The sequence below is a fragment of the Engystomops pustulosus genome, chromosome 10 (genome assembly GCF_040894005.1).
Source record: "Engystomops pustulosus chromosome 10, aEngPut4.maternal, whole genome shotgun sequence".
Classification (NCBI taxonomy): Eukaryota; Metazoa; Chordata; class Amphibia; order Anura; family Leptodactylidae; genus Engystomops; species Engystomops pustulosus.
In genome coordinates, this window is record NC_092420.1 from 28,399,213 (window position 1) to 28,421,332 (window position 22,120).

The 22,120-nt window shown below is 42.8% G+C and overlaps 1 protein-coding gene across 4 annotated transcripts; it reads right to left on the bottom strand.

The window, feature by feature from the left end:
• Positions 1-250: 250 nt before the first annotated feature.
• Positions 251-21,268, bottom strand: LOC140103779 (platelet glycoprotein IX-like). 4 transcript variants are annotated; one of them, XM_072127014.1, is made up of 3 exons: positions 21,126-21,268; positions 12,603-12,797; positions 251-991 (listed from the first exon to the last, which is right to left on the bottom strand). In XM_072127014.1, exon 3 carries the CDS (start codon positions 988-990, stop codon positions 355-357), a length of 636 nt encoding a protein of 211 aa, XP_071983115.1. In that variant the 5' UTR covers position 991; positions 12,603-12,797; positions 21,126-21,268; the 3' UTR covers positions 251-354. The 4 variants fall into 4 exon arrangements, with proteins under 4 accessions (XP_071983115.1, XP_071983114.1, XP_071983113.1 ...); XM_072127013.1 differs by lacking the exon at positions 21,126-21,268 and adding an exon at positions 14,853-14,911; XM_072127012.1 differs by lacking the exon at positions 21,126-21,268 and adding an exon at positions 13,898-13,977.
• Positions 21,269-22,120: the final 852 nt, after the last annotated feature.

The following is a 22,120-nucleotide window of genomic DNA, read 5'->3' on the forward strand; positions in this document are numbered from 1 at the left end:
GCGGCGCCGTAATACGGGAAAATATACAACATGTCCTATCTTTTCCCGGGCTACGGAACGGTACGGTGCCGCATGTGTGCTGCACCATACCGCTCCCGTAGGGCGTCGTGAGCCCATAGAAGTGTATGGGGGGCGTATATCGGCTGATCAGAGCTGATCGGAACAGCTGATCAGAGTGGGGGGGCGACACGATCCGTCATCAACCAGAATTCCTAGAAACCCCCTATTTGTACAAGCACATATGGTCTTTATTTCTTCCTGGATAACCATAAACAACAACACCAAGTATATCTGTCACTTAATCAGCAACTAAAATATAAGTTAATAAACATAATATCACAGATATTCAAGGAGTTAACAGGCTTTTACATATGAAACAGATCTTCTCTTAAGGAAACCAACTTTGGGTGTTTGATATGTTCTTAACTCAATGTCATTATCACTAACTTTGATTTTAAACTTTATCATTTTAAAAGTTTTCAGGCATAAGATCATTAGGAAGAACAAGAGGAAAAGAAGAGTGTAAAGTAAAGCATCATTAAATAGAAAGTCTGAACAGAGTCTTGCGCGCCTCCAGCAAGAACTGATTTCGTTCCCCGTTAACTGGCTGACTGGTTTCCCATACAGCGAGGAGGGATAGACACATCGTATCCCGCTGACTCCGTCCATGTTAGCAACGGAGAGCCACATAATTAAGTACCGGATCTTGCAGTCACAATGCAGCGGATTGGAAGATAAATTCAACTTTTTCAGGTTTATTAAATAATCCAAGGCCCCAGCAGGAACTTCTGTCAATAGGTTCTCCTGTAAGTATAACTCCTCTGTGTCCTTAGGTAGGAAAGGAAAGATCTTCAAGTTCCGGGAGCTGCAGTCCACCCGTAATTTATTTTCAGTCAAGTTTATACATTTACATTGTGCAGGGCAATTACTTCCATCAGTAAATGTCAGGAACCAGATCCCAATAAGTATTAGATATGGACCAATCAGCATCCTGAAAAAAGAAGATGATCAAAATCTGAAAAAAAAAATTAAGGCATCTAGAATGTACCAGAGTGATGGTTTCACCAGCTGCTTTTATAAAATTATTATTATTATTATTATTAATAATAATTTATTATTATTTGCTTATTATTATTTTTTATTATATCAAATTATTTGACATTGAAAACAAAAAGTTACATTTTTTATCATAAATACAAACTCAACCCATATACCCTTTTAGTCCTGTTGTTATAAGCATCAGGGTTGAGGAAGATCCTGACCACGTGATCGGGTCGGGCGCACCATGATGACGCATGCCCGGTGCGCGACCTCAGTGGACCGACGCGTCACGCGGTGGGCGCGTCTTCAAGCGGACGCGGCGGTTTGATGTATATATAGGAGGACACAACACACACTCCTCACCTCCTGACGAAGCATCAGCGAAACGCGCGTCGGGGTGTGCCTGCTCGGCCTTCCTCCTGTCTCCTGTCTGCCCCCTGTCACCATGCCTGCGGGTAAGTGCAATATGAATAGCCATTGACTATAGACCCCGGATGGTACCTCCGGGGCACCGAATGGGCTAAAGGGTTGCATTGCTACTTACCCCTTTCTTACCTTGTTGGCCCTACTATTGGGCTTAAACTGTTTAGTTATTTACACATTGCTTTATTTTGGGGTTTTAGACGGAGGAGGGGGGGCCGTTCTGGTACTCTGTGTGGTCCCAATTGCCATCTGGGACACTTGGTTCCCTTGGTATATTTTTAACATAATTTGTGTGTATATTTACTTGTTTGACTTGGAATTGTATGAATAAAAAGATATATGTTTTTTCAAGTAATGATTTGACTAGCTCGTTTTTCTGCTGATAGTTATTTGAGGAAGATCCCCTTTGTTAGAAAATTGTATGCAACTATTATAAGAATACCATATGATTGAAATGATCACTAAGGCTTCAAAAACATTTCATAAATCAATTGCACAAGAGACTTTAAAATATTGTAGGGATCTTCCCGGGGGATGGTGTGTTAGGACACAGTTCACAGCAGACGTAGATGTATAAAAGATCAACTTGGCGTTTATTTTTAGCATAAACAGTCCAGCAAACATAAATACAGCAACACCGTGCTTTTAAAAGTTCAAACAAAAGACCTACCCGTCTGGGCGCTTACTAACAGGTTGTCTCACCTATCTAACACTCGTAAACACAGCGGCCGCATAGACAGGAAGATGCAGGGCTCCTCCAAACCCACATAGGCTGTTTCCTGGCTGAGAGCCCAGACCTGCAAGCTTTGGAAAGCTTTTACCTTCACAGGCTGATTAGGAGCAGAGCTCACCTGATCCAAAACCCGAACTGGATCGAGGGGAGGGAGTGGCAAGTCCCACTACCAAACCTACCTGCCACTCCATGTAAATCCAGGCCCGGCAAGATTAAACAACAACTCAGCAGCATAATACTGCTGAGCAACAGATCAATCCTGGACTTACCATCTCACACTACGTAGCAACCTAGGTGAGATGTACACCCCCTCGAGCACTTCTCCAGTGAGATGTCTACATATCCCCCCCCTCTTTTTCAGACCGGAGGGCTGAGCATTTTGTCCCCACAGACAATGTACCCTTGACAGTGCATCAGCATTCGCCTGTAATTTCCCTGGTCTGTGTTCCACAGTGAAATTGAAATTTTGTAGGGACAGAAACCATCTAGTCACCCTTGCATTTTTCTCCTTGTTTAGTTTCATCCATGTTAGGGGGGCATGGTCTGTCACTAACTTGAATTTCCTGCCTAGCAAGTAATACTTCAGGGATTCTAGGGCCCACTTCACTGCCAGACATTCACGCTCCACAATAGCATAATTCTTCTCGGCCGGGGTTAACTTCCTACTCAAGTACATCACCGGATGCTCCTCACCATTCACCACCTGTGAGAGAACTGCACCTAACCCTGTGTTAGAGGCATCTGTCTGGACCAGAAATTCTCGCCTGAAATCGGGGGTAACTAGCACAGGTTGTTGGCACAGAGAAGACTTAAGGCTTTGGAAAGCCTTCTCGGCCTCTGGAGTCCACGTCACCATTGCTGACTTTCCGCCCTTTGTCAAGTCAGTTAGCGGGGCTGCAATTGAGGCAAAGTTCGGCACAAACCTACGGTAATAGCCCGTAATACCCAGGAAAGCTCTGACCTGTTTCTTTGACAGGGGTCTAGGCCAATTCTGTATTGCCTCAATTTTATTTAACTGTGGCTTAATCAAACCCCTCCCAATAATGTAACCCAGGTACTTGGCCTCTTCTAGGGCTAGTGCACACTTCTCGGCATTTATGGTCAACCCTGCATCACTTATGGCATTCAACACAACCTGTACCTTACAGAGGTGACTTTCCCAATCGGGACTAAAAATGACCACATCATCGAGGTAGGCAGCTGAATAATCACGATGTGGTCGCAGAATCAAGTCCATCAACCTCTGAAAAGTCGCAGGTGCTCCATGTAACCCGAATGGCATCACTACATACTGGAACAACCCCTCAGGGGTGGAGAATGCAGTTTTCTCTTTAGCCTCATCAGTAAGAGGAATCTGCCAGTAGCCCTTTGTGAGATCGAGGGTGGTTATGTACCTGGCATTACCCATCTTTTCAATCAGCTCATCTACCCTGGGCATAGGATAAGCATCGAACTTGGAGATCTCATTCAACCTTCTGAAATCGTTACAGAACCTCCAAGTTCCATTGGGCTTTGGGATTAGCACAATCGGACTGGACCATTCACTCTGTGAAACTTCAATCACTCCTAGGTCAAGCATACGTTTCACCTCAGCAGACACTGCCTCTCTGCGTGCTTCTGGTATCCTATAGGGCTTGAGGTTTACTCTGCTTCTAGGCCCAGTTTCAATGTGATGACGGATGAGGTGTGTACGCCCTGGAAGGTCAGAAAACTTGTCTTTGTTTTTCTGCAAAAACTCCTTAGCCTCCTGTTTCTGTGACCCTGATAGGGTATCACCAACCTTGACCGAAGGGATTGGTTGTGACAAATTATTACCAGGATTTGTTGCCACCAAGGATTCCCTGTCTTTCCAGGATTTGATCAAGTTTATGTGATAAACTTGGAAAGGCTTCCTTCTACCTGGTTGGTGCACCTTATAGTTTACCTCACTGACCTTTTCAACAATTTCATAGGGACCTTGCCACTTCGCTAGGAATTTACTCTCTATAGTGGGAACTAGTATGAGAACCCTGTCACCTGGGTTAAATGTCCTGATTCTCGCAGAACGGTTGTAAATTCTACTTTGGCTCTCTTGCGCCCTCTGGAGGTGTTCCCTTACTAGGGGCATTACAGTGGCTATACGGTCCTGCATTTGTGCTACATGCTCGATAACACTTTTGTATGGGGTGGACTCACTCTCCCATGTCTCCTTTGCAATATCTAATAGACCCCTAGGGTGACGACCATAGACCAACTCAAAGGGAGAGAACCCTGTGGACGCTTGGGGAACTTCCCTCACAGCAAACATCAGGTAAGGTAACAAGTGATCCCAATCACGACCATCTTTTTCTACCACTTTCTTCAACATATGTTTGAGGGTTTTATTAAACCTCTCCACCAATCCGTCTGTCTGGGGGTGATATACAGAGGTGCGTATAGGTGTGATTTTAAATAGCTTACATAGCTCCTTCATCACCTTAGACATAAAGGGCGTACCTTGGTCAGTCAGGATTTCTTTGGGGATCCCAGTCCTAGAGAACATATAAAACAGCTCCCGGGCAATTGTTTTAGATGCAGTGTTTCTTAAGGGCACAGCCTCAGGATAGCGGGTCGCATAGTCTAAGACAACCAAAATGTACTGGTGTCCTCTAGCCGATTTTACAATGGGACCCACTAAATCCATGGCAATACGCTCAAAAGGCACCTCTATAATGGGGAGCGACACCAAAGGACTACGAAAATGTGACACTGGGGCGCTAAGCTGACATGTGGGGCATGACTCGCAGTATTTTTTAATGTCATCATAAATTGCAGGCCAATAAAACCTCTGGAGGACTCTCTCCCGCGTTTTTTCAGTCCCCAAGTGTCCCCCAAGAACATGGTTATGTGCCATGTCAAGCACCTGACGCCGGTACGGCTTAGGGACCAGAAGCTGTTCCACAATTTCATCATTAATTTTAGTGACTCTATAGAAGAAATCATTAGTCACGGAAAAATGTGGAAATTTATTCTCAGCATCTGGTTCCTGAGGTACCCCATTCAAAACAGTAACCTGCTCTCTCGCATTCTTAAGAGTGGGGTCCTGCAACTGTGCAGTCCCAAAATTAACCCTAGACACCTCTAAGTCTGGTATATTTTGCTCAGTGGGAGGAGCTTCCTCCTCCTCTCCAGCCAGGACCTGTAAAGGAAAAGCATCACTTTCATCCTGCACAGTTTTATCATTTACAGTGGGTAATGCAACAACCTTAGGGGTATTCTCACTCCTTTCGGGGGTTTTTCTTTTTCCCCATAAAGCCCAGAACAACGGAAAATCTCGTCCCAATATTACATTATGCATGAGGTTTTTAACCACACCCACTTCATACTGTACGGAGCCTAGTTCAGTCCCGACTTTAGCCAGCACTATAGGGTAAACTTTTGTATCACCATGTATGCAAACCACACTCATGTGTTTTTTTGACCCAAAGTCCCCAGCCACCAGGCTGGCATGCACCAAGGTTACAAGGCTTCCTGAGTCCAGCAACGCCTTAACAGGGAAGTCATTAATGGTAATGTTGCAGACTTGCGGTTCAGTCTCTAGTCCAGGAACTGCAACACAAGATGGTTCCGCAAATAGCGACTGACGCCGGCTAGCGTCACACTCCATTGGCTCAGAGGTAAGGGGGCAATGGGCAGACACGTGTCCCACCTCATGGCATCTCCAGCACTTGATAGGGCCTGGTCTCCCTGGCAGGGAGTCCTTTTTAGGGCCACTTGGCCACCCGGGACCATCGCCAGTCTTTTGCCCCTGAGATACCTCTTGAGCCCTTTTCCCTCGATCAGCACCCCTCCACACTCCCCCAATCGATGGAAGTCTCTTACCAGGTGACGGCACAGACCTGGCACTCCGGGGAGGTGAAGAAGCTGCAGGAACATCACGGAGGTAGTCCTCAGTCGCTTGGAACCTCTCCACAAGGTTGACAAGTTCGTCTGCATTCTTAGGATCACCTTGTCCCACCCAGCGTTGCAGGTCAGCAGGCAGTGCTCGGAGGTAGCGATCCATCACGACCCTCTCTAGGATCTGTGCAGGAGTAGAGGTGTCTGGCTCCAACCACTTTCTTGCCAAATGGATCAGGTCATACATCTGGGACCTCGCAGATTTGTCCAGACTGTAGTTCCAGTTGCGTACCCTCCGGGCACGGACAGCAGCGGTAACTCCTAGTCGGGCAAGTATCTCTGCTTTTAGCCGAGTATAGTCCTTGACCTCCTGCTCACTGAGGTCATAGTAGGCCTTTTGAGGTTCACCTGTTAAATAGGGCGCAATGACCTCTGCCCACTCAGCAGCTGGTAGCTTCTCTCGCTCAGCCACACGCTCAAAGACAGTTAGGTAGGCCTCAACATCGTCCTCAGCAGTCATCTTTTGCAGCGCTCGCTGCACAGCCCGTCTCACATAAAAAGTCTCTGGAGCGGCTGCCACCGCTGGCTGTGGATTAGCCTCTGCAGACGCCTCTTGCTTAGCTATCAGGAGCTCGATGAGTTTTTGTTGTTGAGCCATTGCTTGTTCATGGCGCAGGTTAGCCGCTGTCTGAGCCTGCTGCTGTTGCAAATTCACTTGCATAAACTGCTTCCACATCTCCTCCATGGCGCTTGTCTGTTTTTGGAGTGAAGTAGCAGTCTTCACCCAGGACATAAGCAGCTGTAGCCAAGTTGATACACACCGTTGCCCCTAGCAACCGTTTTTGCCCGCTCCGCAGCACCAATTGTAGGGATCTTCCCGGGGGATGGTGTGTTAGGACACAGTTCACAGCAGACGTAGATGTATAAAAGATCAACTTGGCGTTTATTTTTAGCATAAACAGTCCAGCAAACATAAATACAGCAACACCGTGCTTTTAAAAGTTCAAACAAAAGACCTACCCGTCTGGGCGCTTACTAACAGGTTGTCTCACCTATCTAACACTCGTAAACACAGCGGCCGCATAGACAGGAAGATGCAGGGCTCCTCCAAACCCACATAGGCTGTTTCCTGGCTGAGAGCCCAGACCTGCAAGCTTTGGAAAGCTTTTACCTTCACAGGCTGATTAGGAGCAGAGCTCACCTGATCCAAAACCCGAACTGGATCGAGGGGAGGGAGTGGCAAGTCCCACTACCAAACCTACCTGCCACTCCATGTAAATCCAGGCCCGGCAAGATTAAACAACAACTCAGCAGCATAATACTGCTGAGCAACAGATCAATCCTGGACTTACCATCTCACACTACGTAGCAACCTAGGTGAGATGTACACCCCCTCGAGCACTTCTCCAGTGAGATGTCTACAATATATAATATCAGATCAGATATCAAATATGCATAAGTTTCCACTTATGGAGGCTTTTTCCCTCCTTAAAGACATCTACCACCACGATGAAGTGTTGTAAACCAAGCACACGGACATACTGGTGCTTGCCTCCTCTGGCAGAATCTGCTCTTTTTTTAGCTTTTTATGGCCTGTTATTTTTTTTAAAGGCTTTTAATATTATGCAAATGAGCCTGAGGGGCCCTGGCTCCATAGGTGTGAATAAAGCCTGGAGCCCCTCAGGCTCATTTGCATAATGTTTAAACCCTTTTTATTCTTAACTACAAGGACATAGGAAGCTTAAAGAAGAGCTGATCCTGCCAAAGGGGGCAGACACCAGTATGTCAGTGTACTTGGTTTACAATCCTTCATTCTGCTGGTAGATGTCTTTTAATCCTCCTTAAAGATATAAAGATATTAGGGGCATTTACTTAGCTTTGTCTGCCAGTTTATTTGGTGGATCATTATAGGGGCATGGAGACAAATGGATGAAATTAAATTGCCTTCAGAGAGCAAGAGGTTATGCAGTTCACTGATGTATTCAGATTAAAAAGAAGTCTATGGAGAGGGGAAGGAAACTGATGCTTAAAGTACAACTGTAAAGTATAAAAATGTTTTCCTAACTGTGCACTAAGCAAAAATAAGCAATTCTCTAATTGACTCTAATTAGCCATCTGCATATGTTTAGCTGCTAGTAAATGTTTTATCTTGTCCCCCTCTCTCCTTTTGTCATGCTTTCTGGTAACCATGGGAGACCATATAGAGATGACCGGAGGCTTGTTGGGAGGGCCTCCAGGAGAGGAGTACAAGAAAATAGGACCTGGAGTGATGTCACACTCTTCAGGTCGTCCACTTACAAACATGCGGTCCTAGTTCATATGAATGTCTTAAGTGTTCTGGCCTCAATGCCCTTAGCTCATGTTACAACCAGGAAGTGCTGCCTACTTCAGGAATAGCTAAATATGATTTTATAAGAAGGGATGATATATATACCAATCTATATCTCAGGCTAGGAAGAAGCCAGCCGCATGATACAGATATTGTTTGAATTGTTGTCAATGGCTTATGTATTATTTTATCAGTAACTTTATAGTGACACTTTAAAAGAGAGAGGGAACAGATTATCCAAAATTTTCCTTGTGGATAAACTGATTAAAAGGCAGAGTACAGGTCATATAATGATCAAAAATATCGCTACTCCTCATGTAGAGACACTGTACAACTAATTTATGAAAACATTGTTGAAATGTTGGGTACACTTTAACAGAGAACAATATATGGGCTCATTTACTACGGGTCTGTGGACCACACAAACGTTGGATATTCCGACGTTTTCCGATTTGCAGCGCATTTAAAAGGGGGGCAGGCCGACGGATGATCTGACGGATTCTGACAAACCGCGGTATTTAACATAAAAATTGTGTCACAAGCCAACCACTTACATGCACTGGGAGGAAGATAGTGAACTCCGGCGGACCTGAGCGAGGAAGCGACACATTCAGGAAATCGGGCGCACAATCTAAGTGAATTGCGGCAGAGTTCATTATCGTCAAACATTCCGGATCGGGGATCGCGCACGGGACGGGTAAGTAAGTGTGCCCCATAATGTTTTATTTAATATTTGTTGGTCCTCACTGTAAATAAAACACCTTCTGCTATATTCCCCCCTTAGATCACATCTGATGAATTGGGTTCTGAGCCGTGGAATATCCCATAATCAAGAAGACATTTCTAAAATAAAGAGGCCGTCCAAAGGATATCAGGATAGGCAGTACTTAAAGGTAGGTTTACCACTCTGTTTAAATACTATAAATATCTATATCTTGCTAGCAGAGAACAGGTTACTATGTATCTACCTCTGAAATATCCCTCCCGATGGGGAGAAAATTGGTAAGAACATAATTATCAGCTGCTACTTGTGTGGGCTGTGAATGATCGTGTAATGAAACAGTCACATAAAATTGAAGAATATGCCACCTTTAAAACTTGGTGGCATTTAACCTTCTCTGACTTACACTTGTTTAGCTGTATATTAATTGCTTCTTGTTCTCATTGTATTTCCCCTACTGAATCTATCAGGGAGATCAAATGACAGTGCATTTTAATTGTGCCGTTTTTGCTTGTACGTGGCTATTTTCCAAAGTCTCTTAAATTGTAAGAGGTAAAGATGGAGGTTAAATTTATGGGGCGTGAAATTAAAAGATGAAAATTTGATAAAGCAAATATAATATATTTAGATTAGAGGTCGGTTTCATTATTGCATTTACTTAGATTCAGCATTTAATAGTGGGATCAAATAAAGAATGTGAAACCCTCTTAACCCCATAGCGCAATAAGACGTACCCTTACGTCTTACTGCGCATGGGGGAGTATGAAGAGGGCTCACGGGCTGAGCCCTCTTCATACTCACCGGGCATTTGCTTCATAATGAAGCAAATGCCCGTCGCTAACACCCGCGATCGGTGCTTGCACCGATCGCGGGTGTTAACCCTTTGATCGCCGCCGGCAAAGCTGCCGGCGGCATTAAAGAGCCGGCGGCGCGTGGGCGCCGCCATCTTGGCTCCGATCGTCACTCCCCGTGACGTCACCGGGGAGCGGCGATCCGTTGCCATGACAGCCTCGGATCACACAATGATCCGAGGCTATCATGTTTTAGGCCATCCATTACAATGTGCGATCTGCACATTGTAATAGATGGTATGCAAAATCCCCATATACTGCCATACTGTAGTATGGCAGTATATGGTAGGATCAATCAGACAACCTAGAGTTAAAGTACCCTAGGGAGTCTGAAAAATAGTGAAAAAAAAAAATAAAAAAAAGTAAAAAAAAAAAAATTATATTAAAAAAACATAAAAATTCAAATCACCCCCCTTTCCCTAGAACTGATATAAATATAAATAAACCGTAAAAATCATAAACACATTAGGTATCGCCGCGTCTGAAAATGCCCGATCTATCAAAATATAATAACCGTTTTTCACTGCGTTTAACCCCGTAGCGGAAAATAGCGCCCGAAGTCGCAAATGGCATTTTTTTGCCATTTTGAAAAATAGAAAAAATTCTATAAAAAGTGATCAAAAGGTCGCACAGTCCTAAAAATAGAAGCATTGAAAACGTCATCAGAAGTCGCAAAAAATGACACCACTCACAGCTCCATACACCGAAGTATGAAAAAGTTATTAGCGCAAGAACACGGCAAAATGAAGAATTTTTTTTCTGTACAGGAGGTTTTAATTTTTGTAAATGTATGAAAACATTATAAAACCTATACAAATTTGGTATCCCCGTGATCGTATTGACCTAATGAATGAAATAGACCTGTCATTTGGGGCGCACAGTGTAAGCTGTAAAAACCAAGCCCACAAGAAATGGCGCAAATGTGTTTTTTCATCATTTTCACTGCATTTAGAATTTTTTTCCCGCTTCCCAGTACACGGCATGGAATATTTAATACCATCACTACGAAGTGCAATTTGTTACGCAGAAAATAAGCCATCACATAGCTCTGTACACGGAAAAATAAAAAAGTTATAGATTTTTGAAGGTGGGGAGTGAAAAATAAAAACGCAAAAACGAAAAAGGGCCTGGTCCTTAAGGGGTTAAAGGTGTCCTCTTTGGACGATCCCTTCCTGATTATGGGTCTAGATGCTTCTGGTAAAGCCTCCCAAGATCTCCCCTATAATGATGCCAGTGTGTACACTAAAATCTTAGTACCTCTGACATTGAATAATGCTCAGAGCTCCTCTAATGTTGTAGTCCAGTACCATTAGTACTGTTTAGTTTAGTATTAGTACATACATTTCAGAAAATATGGAAATGTTAAATATAGGGCAATGAATCATTGGCGGATGGATAGCATGGGAGCCTGTTCAGGTGCACAAGGGTCCCCTTCTGCTCATACCCTTAACCATCAGGGTTATTCCTATCAACCACTGTACTGCCATGGACAACCCACATTACCCACTATCTCCATTAGTATTCTACTAGACCACTCTTTATTTGATAGAGTAGAGGAAGCAGCGGCAAAGTCCTAGACATGAGTAGACCAGCAGAAGTTGCCCCTTATACTCAGGACTGTAGCCAGTTCTCCCTATTTTCCCTGCAGAAATGATTACATTTTCACAGGGACTGTGATCCGGTTCCCCCTGTCATCAATGTTACAGTAGCAGAAGCACGGAAGCTAATGGCTCCCTGCCCCGCTGCTCACCTAATTACATCTCACAGCCATATCATGAGATACAGATCACTGTGGCACAGGTGAACATGATGTCCATTATCGTCTCCACCTGCCTGGTCACACAGTGAAATTCCGAACCTTTGGCTTAAGCAGTGTGCGAATCGGTTCAGTAGGTCGTGGGGATGTCATAGTTTCCTCCGATGTAAGTGCAAATACTGCCCAGGCCACAGGCCAGAACCTATTTCCTGAGAAGCTTGCGACTTGTTGCAGGAGGACGCGATCACATTGAGCCTGTGCCAGGACACAAGCGACACGGTGGCTGAGTAGCGACCAAAGCTAAAGGTTTTGGCTACCCCCTAAATCATAACCATGGTAGACACACAGCTACTCCTCAATGAGAGGAAGAATCTGATCATTCCCCACATATCTGTTCCATTCCCTCTAAGTATCAACTCTTGACTATGTTTTCTTAGAGCTCTACTCTGTGTGGTTCCGCCTTAGAATATAGGAATGGATTGGGTGTTATCATACCCCCTCGGCAGTCTGACATGGTCAGCTCAAGGGGTAACAACCAGTTGCCAATTTTCCTAAATAGAATTTAAATATTTACTAAAATAAATGTGTCTGCTACCTCCCTACATTGACACTTACTAGAGGTTTGATTGTATAGGGGGATGCCTTAACAAAGTAAGGGTTTTCCTAAAACTCTATTATTTCAGCTTTACTTGTGTATGTAATCCCTCATAAAGCCTCACAAATGCTTCAGGTCATTGAGGTGGATGCTAATATCATTTAGGCAAGAGATATTTTCCAGTTTCCAATACATATGTTCTCACTGATTATTTGTTATTAACCTGCGAATGCCTCCTTCTGCACATGCCCAAACAGACGTGACTTTTTGCTGGCAGCAAAAAAACAATTTTCATTACCTTTAGCTACTTTTTCGATCCACACGTGTCCATGTCTATACGTCTTAGTGTCTCCTGACCACGGAGTCTGGTCATTGTAATTAAACAATTCTTTTAATTCTCCTTCCAGTTTCGGACCTGCACATGATGACTGAGCATTGGAGGAAAGATACAGCTTGGTATTCATGATGTGTGTGACAGCTGACGTGACATGTCCTGTTGTCAGGGAGAGATAAGAGGCAGTGGTTAGGGCTACCGAAAAGCCACCAGCAAACTAGTGTTCTGGATTGATAAGGAGTCAACAAGATACCAGCTGTACACATAACCAGAAGGAATGCTATGAAAATATAATTATTTTTCATGAATATTTTTTGCTTAAGTTGTCAACAAAACTATAATGACATTATGTAGAGTATATCTGTCGTTTTATCTTTACATTGTAAATGACTGTGCTACAAAACAATGCACAGTGGTCATGTACCAAATAAAATACATGTATGAAATTGCTTGAATTCTACAACATATGCTTAAAACATACCTACAATGTATGAGTTATACGATACACATACATTTTATATTCTATATCATGGCCAAAGCTCTATTTACATCTTCATTATGAGTTAATGGAAGCCATCTCCATCTTCTAGATCTATTTTAAAGAATCTGCTGAAAATCTAATAAGAAAATCTAATAAGAATTGGTGAATGAGGTTCCTCAAATGACTCATGACCCTAACTAGGAACATTTACTGATGTAGGCTATTAGAATGAAGTCAAGGCATTTTGACTCAAAGGTAAGGTTCATGTCTTCACACAAAACAGTTTTTGAAAAAAGTTATTGTTTTGGGAAAATTTTTTGGTACATGGGGAAATAAAGATATACAGGCAGTCCCCGGGTTACATACAAGATAGGGTCTGTCGGTTTGTTCTTAAGTTGAATTTGTATGTAAGTCGGAACTGTATATTTTATCATTGTAATCCCAGCCAGAACTTTTTTGGTCTCTGTGACAATTGGATTTTAAAAATGTTGGGTTGTCATAAGAACCAGGATTAATAATAAAGCTTCATTACAGACACCTGTGATAACTGTTACAGCTGTTTATTCTAGTATAGCGCTAAAGTACAGTAAATTACCAATATCCAGAGGTCCGTTTGTAACTAGGGGTCGTATGTAAGTCGAGTGTTCTTAAGTAGGGGACCGCCTGTAAAAGTCTAATCATTCTTCTACTTCCTAACATGGCACAGCTGGAGTGTGCTCTAAACACACCCAAGCATGATCTACAGATATTTGCTATGATGCCCTAGCCCCAGTTCTACCTCAGTAGGTAAGTCCACGCGGCTCTGAAGTTACCATAGATAGTCCAGTGGAAATATTTCACTCTATTCTCAAACTCGCGTATTTACTGTCTATCAGTACAAGAACACACACAGTCACACACATCTCCGCCCAAAAGTTTTCACGTCCAATAAGTTTAAAGATAAAGAAAAAAGTTTTTTTTCGTGTTCACCTTAACCCCTTATTAGCCAGATCAGTATAGCTTTACTTTACACTTCACTTTCACAATCAGGTTTTGGGCTCTGAACATACTGAGCCCTCGCCATCAAATACGGTACATATGTCCCCTAGACTGCGCTACTTCATAAGTTACTCAACTCATATCATGTCCTATGTCTATAATTTTACAATTACATCATTTGGTCAGTAATGTGTGAAACAAAAGCGGAAGAAAACAGTAATGGGAAGATTTTCATCTCTTCAGTGCTGCTGATCCACTTCTGCTTTCCTCCCTAATTATGTGGCTGAGAAGAACAGACGCAGAATGTGACGGACCTTGTAAAATATTTCTGCAATTGCCCTGCCACTTATCCCACTGCCCAGTATTACCACACAATATAATTCCCACCTTAGGTGCCCTCACACTGTATAATGCCCCCTTCCTGCGACATGCCCACCACCCATTATGAGGCCTCCTATCCTTTGCCCCTCCCGCAAATATAATGCGCCTCCTTCCTGTAGAACCCTCACATATAATGCCCCCATTTATAATACCCCCCTCTCTGTAACTTTCCACTAAATCCTCATTTTCTGTTTATCTTTTCCTCTAAATGATATTCCTTTTATTTATCAAATTTCTTCCACACTCATATTACAACTGCTCTCTCCCTCAAATAGTGGCTTTACCTTCCCCTCACATTGTAGCCCACCCTTATAGTATAGCCTCCATCCTACATGGTGGCCCACTCCAGCTCACATTGATAAGGTACCAGTTACCTCTCCTCGATCCTCTGCAGCAGTGCTCCTCCCTCCTGGCTCTGAAGCTGGCAGTTGATGATGTCATCGCATTGTGCCTGCCGGCCTCTGATACACACAACCATGGCAGAGGCTCAATTGTTATGTGGGGAACTGTTGGCTCCCTGCATCATTGTGTCCAGAGGAAGCCCAGGACTTGCCTCCAGCTTCCCAGGGACACTAGTCCAAAATCCAGGACTGTTCTACTGGATCTGGGACTGTTGGAGGTAATCTGAGGCTTTCAACTATTAATGCAAAAAGTGTGTAAACTTCTGTAAAGCTGTGTTTTGGCTATAAATTAACTTTAATAAACGACATTGTAATGTGAAAAGTAAACATTTTGAAGCAATACGGTACAGTAATAAAGGAACTGTAACTTGCATATTTCAGTGTTTAGAAAGCTGCCCCTAGCAGGGCCGGTTTAAGAGGAAGTGGTGCCCCAGACAAACTAAAAGTGGGGCCCCAAAATAAATCTATTTTTTGAACAGACACAGTCAGTAAGAGGCTCCTTGAGGCTCCTTGAGCAACAATAATAACATGTTGTAGTTACAAACAGTAGTATGAGAAGTATCTGTAATACTGAACTGTAGGAGGATTTTATAGGAGATAAACAGATGATAGGAAGATAGATTATAAAAGAGAAACTTGAAACCTGATATAGATTTATAGATAAATGATAGATTTATTGAAGCATAAATATTAAGTAGATTTTATAAAGATAGAAGATAAATATGAGAAATACGTACATAGATAGAAGAGATCTATAAGATCGATTGATTGATGGATAGGTAATAAATAGGAGATATACAAGTAGCTAGGAGATATATAGATAAATAGATGGTTAGATAGACAGATATATAGATAGGAAATATACAAACTATAGGAGATAGATAACTAGACAGAGAGATGATAGATATATAGACAGGAGATAGATCATAGGTATCTTCACCCGGGCATTCAACCAAGGGATATTAAAGGAGCAACACGTCCACATGCAGTGGCCCCTTTAGGACAGGGGACCCTGGGCAAAAGTTTGCCGCCCCCTTACTCTGGCCCTGGTCCCTAGTGGTGACTGGTGGTAGCTACCAACATCTTTCTTTCTGCTAATTTGTATGGAGGGATCTGCCATTTGTAAAGACGGAGCTGAAGTTAACATGGTCCGTTCTTATGAAAGCTTGGTTCTGTTACAGTATCTATGAAGTAAGCTTGATCTGGTACTGTAACTAGGCAAAAATGGTCTGATTGCTTCAAAAACATTTGTACTGATAGGGGACCAACAATCTTAATACAAGACCCAAGACCCATGGTAATTTTACCCTGCCCGTGGACAACCCCTTTAGTAAGGAGACAGAGAAAGCAGGGGCATAACTACAGTGGTAGCAGCCATAGCAGCCGCTACGGGGCCCGCAGTGTCAGGGGGCCCGATCATCTGGCTTGACACACTACAGTGTGGAGGATGTACACAATTAGATACATATTATGCTGAAACTTGTACAGCATTATATGTATATAACAAACATCTGATGTATATATGCTGTATCTGTGATGTGTATGTGTATACATATGTGTCTGTATAAACTGTATGTATGTGTGTACATTCTCTAGATGAGTGTATAAATGTGTAATGGTAACTTGCATGTGAAAATATACAAACATGTATCTTTTTTAAGTGGGAAGGGGGGCCCCTATACAGAAGCCGGCTATGGGGCCCTTCTTCTCCTAGTTACGCCACTGAAAGAAAGACAATATACATGGGTGCTCCCATTTATGAAATTATTTGGGAATTACTAGACTTTAAGATTTGAATCTTTGAAAAGATGACATATGGGGAAATCCCTTAAAGTGTCAAAGGAAACTTTACCCCTTCCTTCCACTTTAGATATATAACTAGAGCAATATCATGATTTCTTTAAGATTGCAATGTGGATCTCATACAAGGTAAATGATGGAATTTGAAATATTCAAGAGTATGAAGAATCTCACAAAAATCGAGTTTTCATCACTAGATGGCATACTTGAAACATAGGTGAGTGTGCAACCTCAGAAAATGTCAGAGGATACTCATAAGAAAGAAGATTTATAAAGAATACTGCAATATCATACCAAATGAGATGTGAGAAGGTTACTAACACACCTGGAAAGTTATGTATTCCTCGGACTGGGGTTATTACTCCGAGATCATACATAAAAATCCTCCATGTGATTATTTAACCAAAACTGAACCCAGCTCTGCTGGAGATGGATAATATCTCCACATAAATTTTGGAGCATTTTCTCTGCTAATTTTGTGGTCCTTTCCTTACTCTTCCCTGAATAGTTGTGTGATAGCATACACGTGGTAATAAATACCGCAGGCAGGTTAGGGTTTAATGGTTTATTGATCAAGTGATTTATTACATCATACTTTAGCATTCAGCGAGCCTGGCACCTGCAGTAAATATCCCGAAGCACCACTGATATATGTAAATGGGTAAATGCGCTATATAGAATTTCAATAATGAATCACAGCATCATGGGAAATGATTTATCTGGTATCAGAATAAAGATATTTATGTGTGGAAAAATCATATAACACTGAATCATATAATTTAATATATAAAGCTGAGTGTGTGTATGTGTGTCCGTTAAAGGAATCTATACCATCGTGTTTACAATCACCAAATTTTGCACAGTTGTTCTCTGTGACTCCGGGAATGATGTAAACTTGGTTTTGAGCCGAAAACCACTTATTACCCACCATATACAGGAGCCATTGGGGCAGATTTACTTACCGGGTCCATTCGCGATCCAGCAGTGCGTTCTCTGCGGTGGATTCGGGTCCGGCCGGGATTCATTAAGGCAGTTCCTCCGACGTCCTCCGAAGAGCATCGGAAAGCACTCAAGTTCACCGGCCTGTTCCCAGTGAAGGTAAGTACAAGCTCTGCGACACATTTTTTTAAAAAAATGTGGCGGTTTTTCCGAATCCATGGGTTTTCGTTCAGCCACGCCCCCCAATTTCTGTCACATGCATGCCAGCGCCAATGCGCCAAAATCCTGGGCAATTCAGGGGAAATCGGCACAAATCGGAAATATTCGGGTAACACGTCGGGAAACCGCGAATCGGGCCCTTAGTAAATGACCCCCATTGTCTGCTGCTGCTGTTATAGTTAAAAGCTTAGCCATGATTGGTTGCTATTCTGCCACAGGTCATTAATATGAGCTCTGAGCTTTGATTGGCTACTGTAGGCAATTTGTATAAGATGCTTATGTGTGAGGGAAGATGGATAGGGATACAGAGATAGGGGGAGACTTATCATAAAGTTACCCATAGAACCCAATCCTAGATCATCTGTAATTTTATAAACTGTTGTGCAAAAATGAAACTTGAGCTCTGATTGGTTGCCATAGGCAGTTCTGCTCTCAAACACTCTGATACATCTCCCCATAGACAAAGTGACATTCGGAGACAGATATAGTCACTGGACTGAGAGTATCAGAGACAATCACAGGAATGAGAGTGTCAGAGACAGTCACAGGAATGAGAGTGTCATAGACAGTCACTGAAAGAGACTGCCAGAGACAGACAGTCACTGAAAGAGACTGCCAGAGACAGACAGTCACTGAAAAAGATGGCCAGAGACAGACAGTCACTGAAAGAGACTGCCAGAGACAGACAGTCACTCAAAGAGACTGCCAAAGACAGACAGTCACCCAAAGAGACGGTCAGAGATAGTCGCTGAAAGGGACGGTCAGAGACAGTCAATGAAAGAGATGGTCAGAGACAGAGATGCTCAAAAACGTACAAAAGAGGGACGGTCAGTGACAGAGATGGTCAGAGACAGGCTGAGGCAGTCTAAAGTTACATATAAATATTTTTTGCTAACCCATTCTATTTTGTTATAGCTAAGAGCAGTTTTTACTATCCCAGGCAACACCAGGAGCTACAGCTAGTCTGATATAAAAAGCAAAGTGTATGTGTGTGTGTGTATGTAAGTCCACTAAAGGAATCTGTACCGTCGCGTTTACAATCACCAAATTTTGCACAGGTATTGAGCTGAAATTTTCTCCTCACACTTTCCAAAATCCACTTATTACCCACAATATACAGGAGCCATTGTCTGCTGCTGCTGTGGCAGTTGGATGCTAAGCCGTGATTGGTTGCTGTTCTGCCACAGGTCATTAATGTGAGCCCTGAGCTTTGATTGGTTATTAGAGGCAAACACAAATACACTTCCCCTCATGTTATCCCCCAACCCCTCCCCATAATAGTGTCCCCTCAACAGTTCCCCCTCATATTATCCCCCAGTATCTCCCCCTAATATTCTCCCCATCAGCCACCATCATATTTCCCCCCCAGCAGCCCCCATTATATCCCCCAACAGCTAGCCTCATATTCCCCTCTAGAAGCCCCCCTCATATTTCCCCCCATCTCCATCCTCATATCCCCCCAGCAGCACCTCTCATTTTCCCCCCAAGCAGCTGCCTTTATGACTGTGCTTCATCCCTGAGCATGGCTGGGGGAGGAGGGACATGGCTTAAGCAAGACTGCAGGAGGAGCTGGCAACAGGCATGTAGCTTCTAGACCAAGAGGTAGGAATCAGAGCACTGAGGGAGGAGCTGTGTCCTGTATATATGCTCTCTCTAAATTCTGTCTCCGGGTCCTGATGAGTGATTCTTTTTGGCACCAGGAGGCGGGACGCAGAGGGGATGTGTGGGACACAGTGAGCAAACGCAGGACATTCTCCCAACCATCAGGTTGATGGCACAGCACTGTAAAAAACGGGACTGTCCCGCTGAATCCAGGACGGTTGGCTGGGAGCTATGATATTGTAATAACACTTACATAACAATATGTAGACACGGTGGAGGCATTTATTATCCCCTTTCAAACGGAAAATTTGCTTATTTTTTTTTCCTCTTGCTCCTTACTTTGGTGCTTTTACGACAATTATGACTTGTTCTATTTTTGGGTGCCAAATTGAGGCGCTGCTTTTGAATTTGACACTTTTCTGATGCTTTTATTTTTATAATTAGAGCAGCTAAAAGCTGGTCTAGAGATGTTCCATTTCACCTTCATGAATGGGGGGACAGTTCTTAACCTTTTGGCTCATACGCCAAATCATTAATCTCTTACGCCACAAACATCACACTAAACAATATAGCACGTTTCCAGTGCCCCCCTGCGCCTAAATTAAGAAATGGGAGAAATAAGTAGTGAGGGAAATAAGAAGTTCCATCTTATAATTGTTGTTAACTGTACAGAAAATTTCTTGTACGGAGGGAAGGGAGTTTGATTTACAATTTTTAACTATAGGATTTCTAGTTGCATTTAAACAATGAGATATAATTGTTGCCTGAGAGATTGGAATGTTTTCCATACCTAGAGACAGCAGGGCAATACCTGGGTCCCAAGGAATTGGGTATGGGATGATACAATGACCAAAAGACAGCAAGGAAACTAATGTATAGGTGGTACTTCACACCATATAGGATAGCAAAAATGTACCCACAATATTCAAACATATGTTGGAGATGCAAGGAAGAGATAGGCTCTCTACTATACATCTTTTGGCATTGCAAACTTGTCAACAATTTATGGTAACAAAGTAGATTTTATGGGGATGTGAGGGAAACAACTTTTAGCTAAAAGAAGGGTGGCATTTAGTTAAAATTTTATTTACAGAACTGTCCTAAGACAGGATAGAGCCTTAATGGTCAGGCCTAAAACATAACTTTTAATAGGTCTATAAAATTGTAATCAATTGTTAATCTATTATCACACAGTGAATTAAAATCCGCAAGTCCGAGGCTGCTGATTAACCTAGTATGATCTATAATGCTGGGTATTCACTCAGCCAATAAGTACATCAATGGTCTCTGCAGTGACCCGTTACACAACAGAGACCCATCGATGTACTTATTGGCTGAGTGAATACCCAGCATTATAGATCATACTAGGTTAATCAGCAGCCTCGGACTTGCGGATTTTAATTCACTGTGTGATAATAGATTAACAATTGATTACAATTTTATAGACCTATTAAAAGTTATGTTTTAGGCCTGACCGTTAAGGCTCTATCCTGTCTTAGGACAGTTCTGTAAATAAAATAGTACTTTGCCTGGCAGTCCTAAAAGGGCTCTCTTGTGATTTGGCATTTAGTTAAAAGGGCTCTATGGAAATCAGTCTTCACTTTTAACAAAGTGCACAGCTTTTCAGTCAAATTATGCCGTAATTATGTGGGTCTGGTTTGGGGTCTAAGTATTGCAACTACTTACTTGGGTAATTGCAGGAAGGAATCATGGTTGCTGAAGCCAGAAGTCAGCACACAGGAGAGGCTTAGCAGTAACATAGTCAGGATGAAGCTGGTGGTCGTATCACAGAAGATCAGAGTCAGTTTTGGGAGGCAGGCAGGTATCATAGTAAGTCAGTGGTCTATGCACAGGAGATGTCAATTTCACGAGAGTAGGAGTTAAACTAGATTACAGGCTGGGAACACAATAATCTTGTATGGAAGGATAAGAAGGGGTGTGTTTAAATAGAAAGTTGAATCAAAAAAGGGGTGGAACAAAATCGGTGAACAGAAACTGGGAACTGGAAGATCAAGAACTAGGCCAAGGATCAGTGCTGGAGCTGTTCAGAGAGCTGCATCTCTGGACAGCAGAGTCTGCTGATTCAAGTCTTGACATAAGCCCTCAAAACAAAATATATTTTCATAAAGTGCCATTAGAAAGCATTGCCCCTGCCTCTCAGGTCTCTCCATCCCTCTTAAAGATTCAGTTTGCAAAGCTTTATGCAAGTGACCCGAGGTGAGTTCAACAAGCATCCTTCCTGAAGCTAAGTCTGGTATATTTATGACTCTCCTGCACATGATACAGCCTTATGTACGGGCAGTAATGTTATTGGTGTAGCTGCTGCAAGGTGAGACAGTGTAACAGCCTGTGAAGCAACAGCACAGAGCGGCTCTGGTAACATCCTTGTTATTTATTAGCATAATTTCAAAGGTTGATTTTAAAAGGAAGGAAGCCATGTGTCACGGGTGCTCCCAGTAGCTGCTTACTTTAGTCTAACAAAGTATAACAAAAAAATTGACCTTACAGCCACCACCCCTTCCAACAAGAGGTACTTACAATGACCTCCATGTACTGAATCCATATAGTCTTCAGATTTGTCTGAACTTTTAATATGACAGATTCTCTTTAAAACATTAAAATGTTGGTTTTTAATATCAGAAGACACATAACAGGGAACCCATTGAAGTATATGGGACCTC